General features: G+C 33.7%; 3 protein-coding genes across 4 annotated transcripts; 2 read left to right on the plus strand and 1 right to left on the minus strand.

The window, feature by feature from the left end:
• The first annotated feature begins 140 nt into the window (after positions 1-140).
• Positions 141-1588, plus strand: LOC127156797 (spexin prohormone 2-like). Of its 2 annotated transcripts, none has more exons than XM_051099869.1 (5): positions 141-753; positions 835-909; positions 991-1045; positions 1186-1263; positions 1346-1588. In XM_051099869.1, the coding sequence occupies exons 1-5, from the start codon at positions 751-753 to the stop codon at positions 1420-1422; spliced, it is 288 nt and encodes a 95-aa protein (XP_050955826.1). In that variant the 5' UTR covers positions 141-750; the 3' UTR covers positions 1423-1588. The 2 variants fall into 2 exon arrangements, with proteins under 2 accessions (XP_050955826.1, XP_050955827.1); XM_051099870.1 differs by having other exon boundaries at positions 1186-1246; positions 1346-1446.
• Positions 1589-6575: 4987 nt separating this feature from the next.
• Positions 6576-10196, plus strand: LOC127156798 (cytochrome c oxidase subunit 8B, mitochondrial). Its single transcript, XM_051099872.1, has 2 exons — positions 6576-6818; positions 9952-10196. Exons 1-2 carry the CDS (start codon positions 6708-6710, stop codon positions 10060-10062), a joined length of 222 nt encoding a protein of 73 aa, XP_050955829.1. The 5' UTR covers positions 6576-6707; the 3' UTR covers positions 10063-10196.
• A 787-nt stretch (positions 10197-10983) lies between these two features.
• Positions 10984-16313, minus strand: psmd13 (proteasome 26S subunit, non-ATPase 13). The gene is made up of 13 exons (XM_051099858.1): positions 16124-16313; positions 15554-15632; positions 15437-15471; positions 15007-15062; positions 14858-14901; positions 14692-14778; positions 14314-14485; positions 14069-14148; positions 13806-13931; positions 12886-12948; positions 12643-12723; positions 11288-11404; positions 10984-11201 (listed from the first exon to the last, which is right to left on the minus strand). Exons 1-13 carry the CDS (start codon positions 16222-16224, stop codon positions 11106-11108), a joined length of 1137 nt encoding a protein of 378 aa, XP_050955815.1. The 5' UTR covers positions 16225-16313; the 3' UTR covers positions 10984-11105.
• Between the last annotated feature and the right edge of the window lie 1497 nt (positions 16314-17810).

Consider the following 17810-nt stretch of genomic DNA (forward strand, 5'->3'; position numbering starts at 1 on the left):
TTTATTAATATAATTTATTTATTGTAGTTTGTCAAGAATATCTGATTTTTAAAAAGGCAAAAATCTTTGACAAAACTTTGCTTGTAAACTTTTTTTTTTTTTAACCTGTTGCTTGTTCAGGAATGTTTTTTGCTTTTCTGAAACTTGATCTTTTTTCTTGCGTCCGGATGTTTCTGTCAGGTTCTCAGTGTAGTCATTTCCGCAGATTATTTCATGTTTTTCTGTAATGGAGCTGTCATTGTGTTTATACATCAGTTACTTTTTTTTCTGTGCTAGTGTTATATGAATTGACTGACATCCTGCTTTTTTTTAATTTTTAAATTTCTTTAATTTTTTAACACCTACCACCTAATCGACGAAATCTGCCAGTCTTATACCCACTTTAATTAACAAAAAGGACAATATGACCACCTTTATGCAAGCAACTCATTCAAGCCGTTTCGGATTCACGGTTGAGACACGTTAAGAAAAACGCAAGTGTTTTTCCTGATGTGTAGAATTTGAGACACAGCTGTAGGGAAAACCTCAGTGTATTGATTTTACATTATGGCAGATGCTCTTGACGTCAGGCTTTTGTGCAGGTTAATATAGAGAGCGTTCCCATGATAGGACAAGTGATGTCTCACGCAGGGGGTTGTATCGAACCTCAGGTCCTGTTGTTAAAGAAGGACATAAATAGAGGAGTAGAGAACTGGACCGTTCAGATTTGTTTAGATCTTCCGATCAAAACCGATTCTTGATCCAACAAAAATGGTAAATATGCATATACGTATTTTTATGTGCATACATTAGCATAGAATAACAGCTCATTTGTCATCTATTTTCTCTTTGTAGATAACAAGAATGTGGATTTTATGGACCTGCACAGTGATATTTTTACTGGTGAGAGAGTGTCATTGCATTCAAAAGGTACGTTTTGTAGTATTTATTTATTATAATTATTTATGCTGTTTCTTTATACTTATTTACTGTTTATGTTTTTGAAAACAGACTACGTTATCTAAGAACTGGGGACCACAGTCAATGCTTTACCTGAAGGGAAAACGTGAGTGTTGTCTGGCTTCCCTAATACTGTTGAAGTAATCAAATCGATCGCCTGTTAATGTTGTTCCTGAGAAACTGTTGTGCAAATATTAGTACCCAGATTTTGATTTCTCACCATATTTGGATTGAATTTCCCCCCAGATGGAAGACGGTTTGTTCCGGACATTGATGACATTATTTCAAGTTCAGGGTTGAAAAGCTGGTACGCAGTTCTCAAAGGTGTGGATCAATAGTTCTGTAATGTGCAAAGTGATTGGAGATGCTACAGATAAATGAAGTAATCTTGTGTGTTTTCTTGAAGGGTTTCAGAAACTGAAGTCGCTGAATGCAAGAAAACAATCAGGGTGGTTCACAACGCAGAACTTTGTTATCCGTTAATGGAAGTGAAAGGTTAACCTGGCTAACAGGGTACGTTCTCAGAACTTGGCTAACGTTCTTGCAAGGTTCTCTCAAAGTTTTAACAAACACTCTTCCAGTAACATTTACATGTTCATAGCAAAATTGTTATTTGTACATTGTTAATGCGCAGTTTTCCTGAAACATTTTAGTTTTTTTTTAAACATTGCAAGCTCTTTCTTGTTTCAGATGGTTCAGAGAACCCATAATGTTTTCAAAATTATACATTCTAACATTCAACTTAACCAAGAGAACAGTCAGAAATATTTTTTTCATAACTTAATGGGAACGTTAGCAAAACTTGGAATGTATTTTTGTTAGCTGGGTCTGTACAGTGTGCCATATTTTGTAATGTTTGATTCAAAATAAATCTATTTATGTCAAATATGTGGGGAATTTTTTTGTCTGCTGTTTAAAGGGTTCATCAAAAATGGAAATTAATTACTCACCCTCATGTTGTTACAAACTCGTAAGGCCTTTGTTCATCTTCGGAACACAAATTAAGATATTTTTGATCAAATCCGAGAGCTTTCTGACCCTGCATAGACAACAAAGCAACTACCACATTTAAGGGCTAGAAAGGTAGTAAGGACATTGTTAAAATAGTCCATGTGACATCCATGTCCATGTGAAAACCGTTCTCTCCCGTAGAGGACTCAAAAAGCCCGCGCTCTTACTGTAACTCAGCAGCTGGGTTGTTTCGTCAGAGACAGGCTCAGCAACCCAGCGGTTGGGTAGAAAAAAAATAACCCAGCGTTAAAAATGACCCAGCAACTTAGTTACAAAAAAAAACTACCCAGCACCTGGGTAAAAATATATATATTTTTAAAAAACCCCAATAAAATTACCCAATAAGTTGAACCCAGCATTTGGGTTAAAAATAAGAAAAAAGAAATAACCCAGTACCTGGGTAAAAATATTAAATATAACCCAATAAAATGACCCAACAATCTGAACCAACATTTGGGTTAAAAAAATAATAACCCAGTACCTGGGTAAAAATATTAAAAATAACCCAATAAAATAACCCAACAATTTGAACCAGCATTTAAGTTAAAAAAAATAAAAAAAACTGAGCACCTGGGTAAAAATATAAAAAAATATCCCAATAAAATGATGCGACAATCTGAACCAACATTTGGGTTAAAAAAAATAATAACCCAGTACCTGGGTAAAAGTATTAAAAAATAACCCAACAATATGAGCCAGTATTTGGGTTAAAAAAACATATATAACCCAGCACCTGGGTAAAAATATTAAAAAATAACCCAATAAAATGACCCAACGGACTGAACCCAGCATTTGGGTTAAAAAATGAATTTATTAGAGTGTAGTTACATTGCTGTCTATACAGGGACAAAAAAAAAAAAATCCTCTCGGATTTCATCAAGAAAATCTTAATTTGTGTTCTGAAGATGAAAAAAGATCTTACGGGTTTGGGACGAAGAGACAGTTTTGAACTGTCTCTTTAAATTTTGAGATTAAAATATTTGGACAGTGCTTTAAAATCTTTGTAAAGGAATTAACAGTTGAGATGGTATGTGCTCTGATAGTGTTATTAGTCATGTTTTTTTTATAAATAAAACTTATAAATCAAACTTTGGTTTGATGTGTTAGCAGATAACATTCATACTGAAGCTGACTTGTATCATATGTGGTTATTTAATGCATCCACATTAGTTTCAGTTGCTTTACACTTACACTTTCCTTAATAAACAGAGGTCATTGTATGTACATCTATAGATATAAATTCATGCGTGGCAGCTGAGATACTTCAGATGACCTTACATACCGCCGAATCGCAGCCAAAGTCCAACAGCTGCAAAAGGAGAGATCAGATCATGTGAGCCAGACGTGTTGCCTGCTCAGAGAGCAATGGCTCCTTTCACTGCCTCACATGTGCTTCAGTGTGTACAATGAAAATACTATGGAAGATATTCTCTCACAGTATGTGTTCTGTTTAACACTGCTGATTAATTTATAAGCTATGCAAAGCAAGTAAGTTAATATTTCTCAGTCTCTGTCACCATGCTGTTAGCCAGTTTCACTTTCTCAGGGTCACATAACTTTGCAGCAAGCCATTCTGAATATGTTTGTGTTGTTGTATTTGTATGGAAGTACTGGTAAGATATATGCTCTGGTAAAGCTGAGGCACTTTAAAATGATCAATTATTGCTTGATTGTGTACACAGTGGCAGGAAAGTGAACTTACAGGATGCAAATAACCAGTTATGATTACAAACTAATGCATTAAAACATCACAAAATTCATTAAATCTATTACAAATATTTGCTTGCATTTTAGTTTGATGAACTGTGTGAGTATAATATTTATTCAGTATGTTAAAACACATTACTGTACAAATGTTTGGAGTCTGTAACATTTCTTTTATTTTTATTTTCAACCAAAGTATCTTATGCTCACAAAGGCTACATTTATTTGATCAAAAATGCAGTAAAAATAGTAATACTGTACATTTTAATGCTATTTCAAAGAACTATTTTAATATATTTTAAAATGTAATTTATTCCTGTGATGGTAAATCAGAATTTTTAGCTTCCACATTCTTTCAGAAATCATTCTATTATGCTAATTTGACGGTAATAAACATTCCCTATTATTATCAGTGTTGAAAACTATGGCGGGGTTTTAGTGGTCAAAATATATTTTTTTTAATAAAGTCAAAATATTTTGAGAATAAAGTCGAAATTGCAAAAATAATGTCAAAATTATAAAAATAAAGTCTAAATATTTCAATAATAAAGTCGAAATTACGAGAATGAAGTAAAATATTTTGAGAATGAAGTCAAAATTGTGTGAATTAAGTCATAGCAATTATGAGATTAAAGTTATAATATTTTGAGAGTATTGTCTATATTGCGCATTCCTACTCTCAAAATGCAAAAAAAAAAAACAAAAAAAACCTTGAATTGATACGATTTAATTCTTGCAATTTTGCTTTATTCATGAAATATTTGACTTTATTCTGGTCATTTTGACTTTATTCTCAAAATATGTTGACTTTATTTTCGTAATTTTGACATCATCTTCAAAAAATTTTGATTGTATTATCACAATGTAGACTATAATCTTGAAATATCCTAATTTATTCTGGTAATTTTGACTTTATTCTCAAAATATTTCAACTTCATTCTTGTAATCTTGACTTTTTTTCCTCAAAATATTTTGACTTTTATTTTTGTAATTTCGACTTTATTCTCGAAATATTCAAATTTATTCTCAAAATATTTGCCTTTATTCTCGTAATTTTGACTTTTTATTCTCGTAATTTCAATTTTATTCTCAAAATATTTTGACTTCATTCTTGAAATATTTTGATTTTGTTCTCAAAATATTTCAACTTTATTCTTAAAATATTTAGACTATATTCTGGTAATTTTGACTTTATTCTCAAAATATTTCAACTTCATTCTTGTAATATTTCAACTTTTTTCCTCAAAATATTTTGACTTTATTCTCTTGAAATATTTCAAACTTTATTCTCAAAATATTTCAACTTTATTATCGTAATTTTGGCTTTATTCTCAAAATATTTCAACTTTATTCTCAAAATATTTCAACTTTATTCTCAAAATATTTCAACTTTATTCTCAAAATATTTCAACTTTATTCTCAAAATATTTTGATTTTATTCTCGAAATATTTCAACTTTATTCTTAAAATATTTCAACTTTATTCATAAAATATTTAGACTTTATTCTCATATATTTTGACTTTATTCTCAAAATATTAAAATTTTATTCTTAAAATATATTTCGTAATTTCTTTATTCTCAAAATATTTCAACTTTATTCTTAAAATATTTAGACTATATTCTGGTAATTTTGACTTTATTCTCAAAATATTTCAACTTCATTCTTGTAATCTTGACTTTTTTTCCTCAAAATATTTTGACTTTATTCTTGAAATATTTTAACTTTATTCTCGTAATTTTAATTTTATTCTCAAAATATTTGGCTTTATTCTCGTAATTTTGACTTTATTCTCAAAATATTTTGACTTTATTCTCGTAATTTCAGTTTTATTCTCAAAATATTTTGACTTCATTCTTGAAATATTTTGATTTTGTTCTCGAAATATTTCAACTTTATTCTTAAAATATTTCAACTTTATTCATAAAATATTTAGACTATATTCTCATAATTTTGACTTTATTCTCGTAATTAAAATTTTATTCTCTAAATATTTCGACTTCATTCTCTAAATATTTCAACTTTATTCTCAAAATATTTAGACTATATTCTTGTAATTTTGACTTGTCAAAACACTTTGACTTTATTCTCATAATTTCGACTTTATTGTCTAAATATTTTGATTTTATTCTTAAAATATTTCAACTTTATTCTCAAAATATTTCAACATTATTCTCTTATGGCTATTAAATAAATATATATATATATATATATATATATATTACAATTTTAATCTCAAAATCTTTTTTACGTGCCACTAAAACGCTGTCGTAGAAAACAGTGGTAATATTTTTTTTCAGTATTTGATGAATATAAAGTTCCCCTACCTTGCTCAATAAAAAAAAACTTTTCTTTTAAAAAACGGTAAAATATGATGGGAATATTGCTTATATATCAATAGCTCCATCTTCTGGTACATTACTGGTGAGGCAGAAGAAACTAAACAAGTGGTTGTGGTTAACCAATGTGAACAGTTCCTTGCTGAACAAGTTCAAAAGTACACTTCCACTTTCAACAGTACATATGTTAAGTCTGCGTACATTTTGAAGTGCAGGCAGCCATTCGATGAGAGCAAGAAAATCGATTGCATTGATAATAGTACAATACAAATAAACACTGAAATGTAACATTAATGTAAACAAAATGAAAATAAAAAAGTTTGGGTACATGAAATAGAATGCATTTTGTGCCTTGTCATTTTTGTGGTTCAGTGCTTCCGTTATAGAGGTTTTTACAAAAGCCTATAAATTTTAAGACCTTGGGTGGTTGCAGCCATATGACTACAGGCACCAAAAAACGCTCTCTATCTTGGTGCGTCTTCACGCAAACAGGAGCGGACAGCCAATTAAACAGAGCGAGCTTATCACACGCGCAGCGGATTGGCAAACACGCATTGCTTTTTCTTTTTTCCCTCACCCTGACCTTAAATAGGACTTGGCAGGTGGACAAGAAATTGCAGCTCTCGCTTTCCCTGTGGGGCGCTTTCCAGACCATTAGAACCGGGCGCGACTGGAGCATTTATTTCAGCGTTTGGATATATCCAACAACAGGACGATGTCAGGCTTGAACCGCTCTTTCAACCTGCTGAGGGGTGTGATGAAACATCAAATCATACCTAAAGCTAATATTTCAGCCAAACCAGCCAAACATGTGCTGTCCGCTGCGGTGAGTATGAGTTGACTTTCACGCGACTACTTGCTGCGCACTTTGACCGGACTGACGGCGCGCACAAGTGTGTGACCGCCTGTGAAATTTAAAATGCATTTACATTTAATACCTAAAACTGTTGAAGTATGTTAACAACACCTGTATATAAATAATATCAGAACTAGTATAATTAAAAGTGACACGGGACAAATTCCGATAACGCCATTGATCGTTTATGCGCACTCACGTACAGTGTGGAAATGGCGCGTGGTTCTGTTTTCAGTCATGTCATTTTCGTAGCCATAAAAATAATAAAAAAGTATTTTAGAGTCTTTAATTAATGTGTTTAATATGCTTCGTGCTCTGTCTGGAAAACTGCCAATTTTATGACCTTGTCGGACAAATGAAGTCGCCCTGTGTTGGGAAATCCAGTTTAAGATGGTCGCTATGTTTCATTTGATGGTCATCGAACTAAAATGTTTTAAACACTTGTTTATTGCTGGTTCACAAGCCTGGACCAGATAAAAAAAAACTTTGACCAGCTATAATCAAGTTATTATGTCCCAAAACATTTACATTTACAAATAACGTTACCTTAGATGTACTTTATTTTCTATAAACCTGGACCAGCTAAAAACAACCGAGACCGGCTATAATCAAGCTGTCTCAAAACACGTATACCAAAATATAAATAAAGTGCGCACACACCCAAACCCAAAACAGGGCACAGGTGCAGGACAAAAAAAAAACATAAATTAACAAAGAACACAAACGTAATGTCCGCACACTGGTGCTGCTCCATAGAAAAATATTTATTTGCGACCAGTGGGTCTTCGTCAGGAACACAACAGATGACCTCAGATATATTTTATTTTCCGTAAACCTACACCAGCTGAAAAACAGCTTAACAAGCTATAAACCAGCCACTTTGTCCCAAAACACAAATACCTCAGACGTTTTTTATTTTCCATAAATCTGGACCAGGTAAAAACAGCTTAGACAAGCTATAAACCAGCTACTATGTCCCAAAACACAAATACCTCAGACGTTTTTTATTTTCCATAAATCTGGACCAGGTAAAAACAGCTTAACAAGCTATAAACCAGCCACTTTGTCCCAAAACACAAATACCTCAGACGTTTTTTATTTTCCATAAAACACAAAAACAGCTTAACAAGCTATAAACCAGCCACGTTTTTTATTTTCCATAAATCTGGACCAGGTAAAAACAGCTTAGACAAGCTATAAACCAGCTACTATGTCCCAAAACACAAATACCTCAGATATATTATCTTTTCAGTAAACCCAGACCAGCTAAAAACAACTTAGACTGGCTATAATCATGCTACTATGTCCCAAAACACATACCTGAGATATATTTTCTTTTCCATAACTGGACCAGCTAAAAACAGCTTAGACCAGCTATAAACCAGCTATGTGTCGCAAAACACAAATGCCTCAGACGCATTTTATTTTCCATGAACCTGGACCAGCAAAAAACAGCTTAGACCAGCTATAAACCAACTACTGTATCCTAAAATACAAAAACCCCAGACGTATTTTATTTTCCGTAAACCTGGACCAGCTAAAAACTGCTTAGACTGGCTATAAACCAGCTACTATGTCCCAAAACACAAATACCTAAGATATATGTAATTTTCCCCAAACCTGGACTAGCTAAAAACAGCTTAGACCAGCTATAAACCAGCTATGTGTCGCAAAACACAAATACCTCAGACATATTTTATTTTCCATGAACCTGGACCAGCAAAAAACTGTTTAGACCAGCTATAAACCAGCTACTATGTCCTAAAATACAAAAACCCCAGACGTATTTTATTTTCCGTAAACCTGGACCAGCTAAAAACTGCTTAGACAAGCTATAAACCAGCTACTATGTCCCAAAACACAAATACCTCAGATATATTATCTTTTCAGTAAACCCGGACCAGCTAAAAACAACTTAGACCGGCTATAATCAAGCTACTATGTCCCAAAACACATACCTGAGATATATTTTCTTTTCCATAAACTGGACCAGCTAAAAACAGCTTAGATCAGCTATAAACCAGCTACTATGTCCCATAACACAAATACCTCAGATATATGTAATTTTCCACAAACCTGGACTAGCTAAAAACAGCTTAGACCAGGTATAAACCAGCTACTGTGTCTCAAAACACAAATACCTCAGATGTATCTTATTTTCAATAAACCTGGACCAGCTAAAAAACAGCTTAGATCAGCTATAAACCAGCTGTGTCGAAAACACAAATACCTCAGACGTACTTTATTTTCCATGAACCTGGACCAGCAAAAAAACAGCTTAGACCAGCTATAAACCAGCTACTATGTTCTAAAATACAAAAACCCCAGACATATTTTATTTTCCGTAAACCTGGACCAGCTAAAAACTGCTTAGACTGGCTATAAACCAGCTACTATGTCCCATAACACAAATACCTCAGATATATGTAATTTTCCACAAACCTGGACTAGCTAAAAACAGCTTAGACCAGCTATAAACCAGCTACTGTGTCTCAAAACAACAAATACCTAAGATGTATCTTATTTTCAATAAACCTGGACTAGCTAAAAAACAGCTTAGACCAGCTATAAACACAAATACCTCAGATATATTTTTTCCACAAACTTAGACCAGCTAAAAAACTGCTTAGACCAACTATAAACCAACTACTACATCAGATTAATTTGATTTTCCTAAACCTGGACCAGCTAAAACAGCTTAAACCACCTATAAACCAGCTACTATGTCCCAAAGCACAGATACCTCAAATTAATTTGATTTTCCAGAAACCTGGACCAGCTAAAACAGCTTATACCAGCTATTATGTCCCAAAACTCAAATATCTCAGACTTATTTCCCATAAATCTGGACCAGCGAGAAACATCTTAGACTGGCTGTAAACCACCTACTATGTCCCAAAGCACAAATACCTCAAATGTCATTTATTTTCCATCTGGGATAGTTTACACTGCTACGTTTTGCCCAGATAAAAATCGCATCATAGTCTCTGAGGGAAAAGGCACCAAAAATATAGCCAGTTTGAGTTGAATGCCTGGGAAAATAAATAAAATCTAGACAAATATAGTTCCGCATCTGATGACTGTCTCTACGTTCTCAATGCAGGAGCAAACCTTTGTAATGGTGACCATGTTCGCGACCGTCCTCGGCCCCTCTGGATGGGTCCTGGCAAATTTGGAGAAGTACAAGAAACGTCCTGGTGGTGGAGCTGCATAAGAACCATCCGTCTCCGAGCATTCCTCCTTACGAAGACTATTTAACCTTGTTAAAAATGTTTTAATAAATGAATGTACTTGAATGCCTCAACTGGTGGCTCTGGTCTGTATCAAATAAAATACTTTCTATTTTAAGTTGCGTTCTATGTGCAACACGTGCGCTTTACAGTTGTTAAATGATGACTAGTTAATGTAACTGAAGCTAAAAAGAAGTTTACCCCACTATGATGGCTTTGTTTCTTTAAAGCCCAAAAATGTGAAAAGGGTCCATTATTTAAAAAATTATAAAGATGTCCTTGAATTTACTGTGGAGTGCAGATGAGTGATATGGATTCAATATTTGAAATGTTAAAACAAGATCAGATTTTGTATATAGAAAACCAAGGGTGAAGGAAAAACATCTTGTCTATTCTCTGTAGTGTATGATGATTTTTGCAGTTTTTTTTTTTTACAGCAGTGCTCTATTGTTTCAGTGCAGGATGTGGGCAGGGTAGGAGTGGGAGGAACTGCGTTTCAAATTAGATTTTGGAGTTCGCCAAGGTCACGTGCTCCTAAATGTTATGAAGCAAACTACTGCATATTTACGGTTTCACTTTAACAGTGCTGTTCTAAAGAGTCAAAACAGATCAATAATGAACAGACATCTTATATATATCAATATATTGATAAGAAATGCATGTGATTGTGGTTCAGATGAGTTGAGAAAAAACCTTTAAACAAACAGACTGAAACAGGGATAGTCCACCCAAAAAGTAAGCCCTGTCATCATATACTCACCGTTATGTTGTTCCAAAACTGTAATTATTATTTTTTCTGTGGAACACAAAAGATATCTTAAGGAACTTTTGTAGGTGTAGAATTTAAATTTTTGGGTCAACTGTTTCTTTTGTATTGCATATAAAAAAAAAAAATTGAAGAGTGATTGTGAAAACAAGTTGCTTTAATGACATAATGAAGATACTGACACGTATCACAAAGAACCGAGACTCTGGGAGAATGCATTGTAAGGGAACATTCGGATGGGACAGAAGCGTGAACGACTTTTTAAGTGAGGATGTCCTGAGCCTGGTGTTCCACCAACATGGCCATGTTCTTAACATCCCCACACCAGAAGTCCAGACGATCCTTCATGCCCTTAATCTGTGGAGATGGAAAAAAACACTTAGTGTTGGCCAAAGAGAAAACGTGTGTATATGTATATACTGTGTTCATTGGGTTGGACGTACCTGCTGCACGTCCAGTACTCTGGGCTGAACCCAGGTCATGTGAACTTTCTTTTCCACCTCGTCGATGCTTCCCTTGATCAGTCCCACAGACAGAGCTTTCATCACCAACAGCTCCACCTAAGGGAAAGAATAAGGATAAAACCATCTCCCAGACACAGATTAAGTCTAGTCCTGGATTAAATACACCTCTATGCTGACTGAAAACACTTCATTACGGTTTGAAGAGTAAACATCTTAGCTAGTAAGACACACCATAAACAACAAGAAATATAAAAGATTGCAAAATTTATGTTTATTATTTTAAATATATTTAATGCTCTCTTTTCATACACTACTGGTCAAAAGTTTTTTGAACAGTAATATTTATAAAGTCTCATTTGCTCACCAAGCCTGCATTTATTTGATCCAAAGTACAGTAAAAATGTTAATTATTTTTACTACTTAAAATAACTGATTTCTATTTAATGTATTTTGAAATGTAATTTTTTTCTGTGATTTCAATGCTGAATTTTTAGCATCATACTCCAGTCACATGTTCCTTCAGAAATCATTCTAATATTCTGATTTGCTGCTCAAAAAACATTTATTATTATTATTATTATTATTATATTATTATTATGTTGAAAACAGCCAAGTACAATTTTCTCAGGTTTCTTTGATGAATAGAAAGTTCAGAAGAACAGCAATTATCTAAAATAGAAATCGTTTGTAACTTTTGATCAAAGTATATATATATATATATATATAAAAAAAAAAAAGAATTTCTATATTTTCTCAAAAAAAATAATATAATGGTATAGTGTATAATGTTACAAAAGCTTTTTATTTCAGATAGATGCTGATCTTTGGGTCTTTCTGTTCACCAAAGAATCCTGAAAAAAACAAAATTTTAAATATAATAATAACAAATGTTTCTTGAACAGCAAATCATCATATTAGAATGATTTTGGAAGGATCATGTGACACTGAAGACTGGAGTAATGATGCTTAAAAATTTAGCTTTGGAATCACAGGAATAAATGACATTTTTAAAAATATTCAAATAGAAAGCAGTTATTTTAAATTGTAAAAGTATTTTACAATTTTAATCATTTTGCTGTATTTGGGATCAAATAAATGCAGGCTTGGTGAGCAGAAGAGACTTCTTTAAAACATTACAAATCTTACTGTTCAAAAACTGGTAGTGTATATTAATAAATCATTATTAAGTTATTTTTACAACTATAATATAAATATAATTTATTAGTATACTATTGAACACTCTTTGCTCGTATATTAATAAATTAATAATACATTTGTTTTATTTTTTATTTTTTTAAACCATTTTATTCTGTTTCAAGAATGAAAGGACAAACCTCATTCACTTGGATTTTTGCACTCTGTGCAATTTCCTGGAACGTCAGCTGCCTGTGATTGGCTGGCCGTGTGAAAGTCATCTATGAAGACAATCAATCATTAACTGTTTTAGTTTTGTGACAACAATGACTCTTCCTGTGCAACCTTAGTTAGCATATTATTATTTACTTAACAAAAAAAACAACATATAGATTTGGAGTCTATTACTAGCTTATTACATTTTTAATAAATAGCATTTATACCTCCATAACACAGAGTAACTGGATCTTCTGCATGAGTTTGGCCTCTTGAGCTGCAAGATCAGGCTTTGAGGAGAGAAAAACAAAAATTCATGCAGATTTGCATAGGAACAAATATTGAATTTGAAAAACACTTGGAGTTTCATTTCCCAGATATAAATTTCCTGATAATTTACTCACTCCCATGTCATGTTCTTTCTTACTTCAGTCGGTTTTTGAGGAAAACATTCCAGGATTTTTCTCCATTTAGTGGACTTTAATGAGGATCAGTGGATTGAAAGTCCAAACTGCAGTTTCAAAGCAGCTTCAAAGGACTCTACACAATCCCAGCCAAGGAATAAGGGTCTTATCAAGCAAAACAATGTCATTTTCTAAAAAATAAATAAATAAATAAAAAATAAATAAAAATTTAAATACTTTTTTACCACAAATGCTCGTCTTGCACTAACTCTGCATCCATGACTTCACACATTATGTAATCACGTTAGAAAGGTCATGCGTGATGTACACAAAGTAAAATTGAGTTTTTGAACTGAAGTACACAGACAAAGAACTAATCATGTGTGAACTTTCCAACGTGATTACATAATGCATGAAGTCGCAGATGCAAATCACAGAGCTAGTGCAAGATGAGCATTTGTGGTTAACAAGTATATCAATTTGTATATATTTTTTCAGAAAATGACCAATTGTTGTGCTAGATAAGACCCTTATTCCTCATATGGGATCATGTAGAGCCCTTTGAAGCTGCTTTGAAACTGCAATCTGGACATTCAACTCGTTGATCCCCATTTAAATCCACTATAAAAATCCATTCAAAAACCTTCATTTCAACAAAGAAAGACATAAACATCTTGGATGACATGGGGGTGTGTAATTTAAATTCAGAAATGAACTACTCCTTTAATAACTCATTTGCTCACCTGTTGACCCCACGCGGTCTTCAAAGCTTGGAATTTCTCAACATTGCCTGCATTAAACGCATAGAGTGTGTCAATCAGCCACTGTTTATCTGTGTTTCTCAGCGACTCCAGAACTGGGTGCATCAGCTGTAAACATCAAATAATGTTGTTAGCGCACACAAATCTATCAGGAGAAGCCAGTGAAGGAGACACATAGCAGAGAAATTAACTTCAAAATTAAACTATAACAATAAATAAATCACACAGGTACAACAAGCACTTACCAGTTCTCCAAAGTTGTACACTCCCTCTCCAAGTAGGCCGGCCAGGCCTAATGTGAAAGCTCTTTCTTGCTGCTCTGCTTCTGTTGTGGGATAAAGTGACACAACATCACAACATCAGCTTTTTTTCAAAATTTCACCTGAAATTATTCTTACACAACTGTTTTTGGTAGAGCCAACACTAGAGGGCGCTGTTTTCCCATGTATATTGTCTAATGTAAACATAATCTAGCAGTCAGAATATTTACCTGGCAAGTCTTTTGCCTCCACACAACCCAAGTACCGCAGGGCATCCTTGTAGTACAAAGCGTGGTTCCCAATGATACGGTAATATTTGCTCGACAGATCGTAAAACCGTCCGTGCACTGACGTCACACCGGGGAGATTGTTCAGCATCTCTTCCACTTCCTCTATTAATTTCTGCAAATTGATTACACAGGAATACATGAATTACAATCTCAAATATAAACAATATAATTTAGCAAAATTCAGGTGGCATTTCACATTTTGACAAATTCCAAATCATGTCATCCTATTGAAACGACTGGATTTCATTCATGAAAATTTGCTATGCAGTGATTAACGTGACTACAACCTAAGAACAGAATAGTATGCAAATAAATGACCTTTGTCGCTGGAAGGTCATTGATGTCGAGCTTGAGGCTGCCAATTGAGGTTTTGCAGAGGATGACGGCCTCTTCGCTGGCTTTGACCTGAATGAGTAAAATAACAAACAATTATTTCAACGTCAGGTGATGCTGTAAATTCAAACACAGGAGAACAACTTGCTACCTTCTCCCTTGTTTTCTCAAGAAAGGTGATGGCTGTATTTGGATCTGTTGAAAAACAAGAGGCGTTATTAACATTACAATATAAAGTTGGCTTTTTTCGTTCACTATAAGCTTTGTGAAAGAAAACAAAAAAAACCCACAAAGCTGTACCTGGCATTTGTCTCGCAACATGAAGGATGATTTCTACTAAGGACAATGGGTTGATTCTGTGAAGAAAAAAGATAAATTAATTTTCAAATTTAATTAATAGCTTTCCAGAAGTACAGGAGCATCACAATGTGCACTAGTCGGCATTTAAAAGCATATCAGAATTGTCTCTTTTCTGTATGCACGGCGTGAGAAAGTACAGGGTTGCCAGATCTTGCTAAAATAAAAACAAGGCCACTATAATTCAAATGCTTTATTTTGGAAATTAGACCTACCAAAACATTGCAACTCTTTAACAACTCTTTAAATTAGATTGCTTTATGAGCCAAGATCAAAGATGCTTAATAAGCACTGCTTATAAAAAACGGACATGGCAACACTTCAAAAGTGTGCTTCTTTTGCATGGGTAAATGTCATCCGAAATGCCTCTTACCTGTGTTCAAAATCACTGATGAAGTTTTCATAGAGCTGAGGAAAAGAAATAAAGACTTTTACAAGGTTTCACATCACATTTCTGAAATGCAAAATGAATTCTGATCTCATACTGTACCTGAATGAGACCGTCCCCTTTGGAGAAATAGGGGTCCTGTACAAAGACTGTCAACTTCAGAGTCAACTGATGCCACAATCTGTCAAAAGAGAAAAAAATATATAACTATAATGAATCTGTTCCATCTACGTATCTACTTTTCTATCTATCTATCTATGGGCTAATATTTTAAGTCAGTCAAATAGTTCAAAGACTAATCTGATAGTTTTAAAACGTTTAAATGAATAAAGCCTTACATTACATTAAGAAAAGGTTTACTACATTACTTTGTAAACCCTCAATACGTCTGATATAACATGTAACACCTAAAAACAACAACACTAGTACAGACATCTCACTTCAGCAATGACTTGCTACCCGCATAAACACGCTACAGCTCATTTTACAATAACTGCAACAACAAATATAAAACCAATACACAAATAAAGTACGAGCACAGTCTTTAAACACACTCCAAGTTGACCAAGTATAATATATGAAATTGTATAATAAAAATAAGTCGCCTTTAGCTTAGCATGCTAAATGACTCAGCTAGCCCACATTCACACACTGAACACACATCATGCATACTTTCTGTTGTACAGATCCTCCAGTGAGTGCCACTCCGAGGCCATCTCAGGCGTCGGACTCTTGCTTTGCTGTTGTTTGAGGTATCCGATGACATCTTTCATCTTGAATGTAGATGTTTGAGTGTCTGAGGGAGAAGAATGAAGCTCTCGCTGCTGTCACGAATTAATCTACACCAATAAACTGAATGGATGCTGAGGAGAACAGCACGCTACCGCCACATAGTGGAGTGGAGACAGGGCTGCCTAAGAACAAAATACTACCAATGAAAAATTCTGTCATCACCCTTAGTCAGTCGTTCCTAACCCCTAAGACTTTCGTTTATCTTTGGAAGATATTTTTGATAAAAAACGAGTGCTTTCTGACCCTCCATAGACAGCAAGGAAACTACGTTTTGAACTACGTTTACGTATGGACATCGTTAAAAATAGTCCATGTGACTAGTGGTTCAACCTTAATTTTACGAAGGCACGATAAATTATGTTTTGTACACAAAGAATAGAAAAATAACTTTTTTCAACGATTTCTTCTTAAACAGCAGCTATGGAGTGTTTTCACAACGCATCATAAGTCGGTCATATTGGCGGCACTGAATGTAAACAATGCCACTGAGCTAAACAAAACTCACGTTTTGCTAATTATTGCTGCTGAAAATGATGAATTATTGTCAAGTTTTGGGCTGTACTAATCAGTCAGACCAGGAAAAACTTTGGGACTGCCAAAAGTTCTAACAAATTAGGGAGAAGAGTGTAAAAAACTGTCTGAGGAACAAAAGGCGTTTGTGGTTGCCCAAACTGAAACAGGATTTCCAGGGCAAGAATCTTGACAACATTCGTGTTTGTTCTTATCATGTCCAGTCAAGTAGGTGAAATATTAGGCTAATATCTTACGTACGCACCTAAAGATATCATACGTATCTTTACCACTTGTTAACTTTAGTTTGTCAAACTATTGCGTCCTTTCCTGCTTTCTAAGTCATTCTCTATATGATTTAGCAGCTTCCACACATTTTTTCCATGGTTTAGACAGCATAAACTAGCAGAACAATGTATTCAGTAGTACATTAACCATGCAATCCATGCTGTTATTTACATCCAAGTATCGCCAGTATGGCCGCGCATCCAAATAATTGACCAATTTGTGATGTAAGTGCAAAGTCTCTCCTTTACTAGCTTTTAAGTGGTTCTATTCATTCCAAGGATAAATGCATGTTAGTAAAAGTATCAGTTTTCACTTTCTTTGTCTTTTCGGTGGTCATAGTATATTAAATCTATACAGAAAATATAGACTTATCAGACCAGGCGACTTTTGTATTGACCGATTTTAGTAAACGTGTGAACTGTACACTGTAAAAAATAAAAAAAACACAATTTGTTGAGTCAGCTTAAAATAATTTGCTATCCTGCTGCCTTAAAATTTTAAGTTCAGTCAACTAAAATAAGTTTAGTCAGCTTGAAATGTTAAGTTGTACTAAGTAACAACTTAGATATTTGTGTTTGCTAAACTTAACAGATGGGTAAGTAACCCAGCTGCCTTAAAATTTTAAGTTGATTCAGCTGGAATATCTAAGTTGTCACTTAGTATAATTTAACATTTCAAGTTGAAAAAACTGAAATTGTTGACTGAAATTAAAATTTTAAGGCAGCCAGGTTATAAATTATTTTAAGTTGACTCAACAAATTGTTTTTTA

This window comes from Labeo rohita, chromosome 25 (assembly GCF_022985175.1).
Source record: "Labeo rohita strain BAU-BD-2019 chromosome 25, IGBB_LRoh.1.0, whole genome shotgun sequence".
Classification (NCBI taxonomy): Eukaryota; Metazoa; Chordata; class Actinopteri; order Cypriniformes; family Cyprinidae; genus Labeo; species Labeo rohita.

What these genes read in the sequence shown, in the direction of transcription:
- psmd13 (XM_051099858.1), bottom strand. Translation starts at nt 16,224, where the DNA reads ATGAAAGATGTCATCGGATACCTCAAACAACAGCAAAGCAAGAGTCCG. An exon ending in TTGAGAAAACAAGGGAGAAG is followed by an intron (nt 14,779 to 14,857) that starts GTAGCAAGTTGT and finishes TTACTCATTCAG; the next exon opens with GTCAAAGCCAGCGAAGAGGC. An exon ending in ATGACCTTCCAGCGACAAAG is followed by an intron (nt 14,486 to 14,691) that starts GTCATTTATTTG and finishes ATCAATTTGCAG; the next exon opens with AAATTAATAGAGGAAGTGGA.
- LOC127156797 (XM_051099869.1), top strand. An exon ending in GCTTTACCTGAAGGGAAAAC is followed by an intron (nt 1,046 to 1,185) that starts GTGAGTGTTGTC and finishes ATTTCCCCCCAG; the next exon opens with ATGGAAGACGGTTTGTTCCG. An exon ending in CTGGTACGCAGTTCTCAAAG is followed by an intron (nt 1,264 to 1,345) that starts GTGTGGATCAAT and finishes GTTTTCTTGAAG; the next exon opens with GGTTTCAGAAACTGAAGTCG.
- LOC127156798 (XM_051099872.1), top strand. Translation starts at nt 6,708, where the DNA reads ATGTCAGGCTTGAACCGCTCTTTCAACCTGCTGAGGGGTGTGATGAAA. An exon ending in AACATGTGCTGTCCGCTGCG is followed by an intron (nt 6,819 to 9,951) that starts GTGAGTATGAGT and finishes TTCTCAATGCAG; the next exon opens with GAGCAAACCTTTGTAATGGT.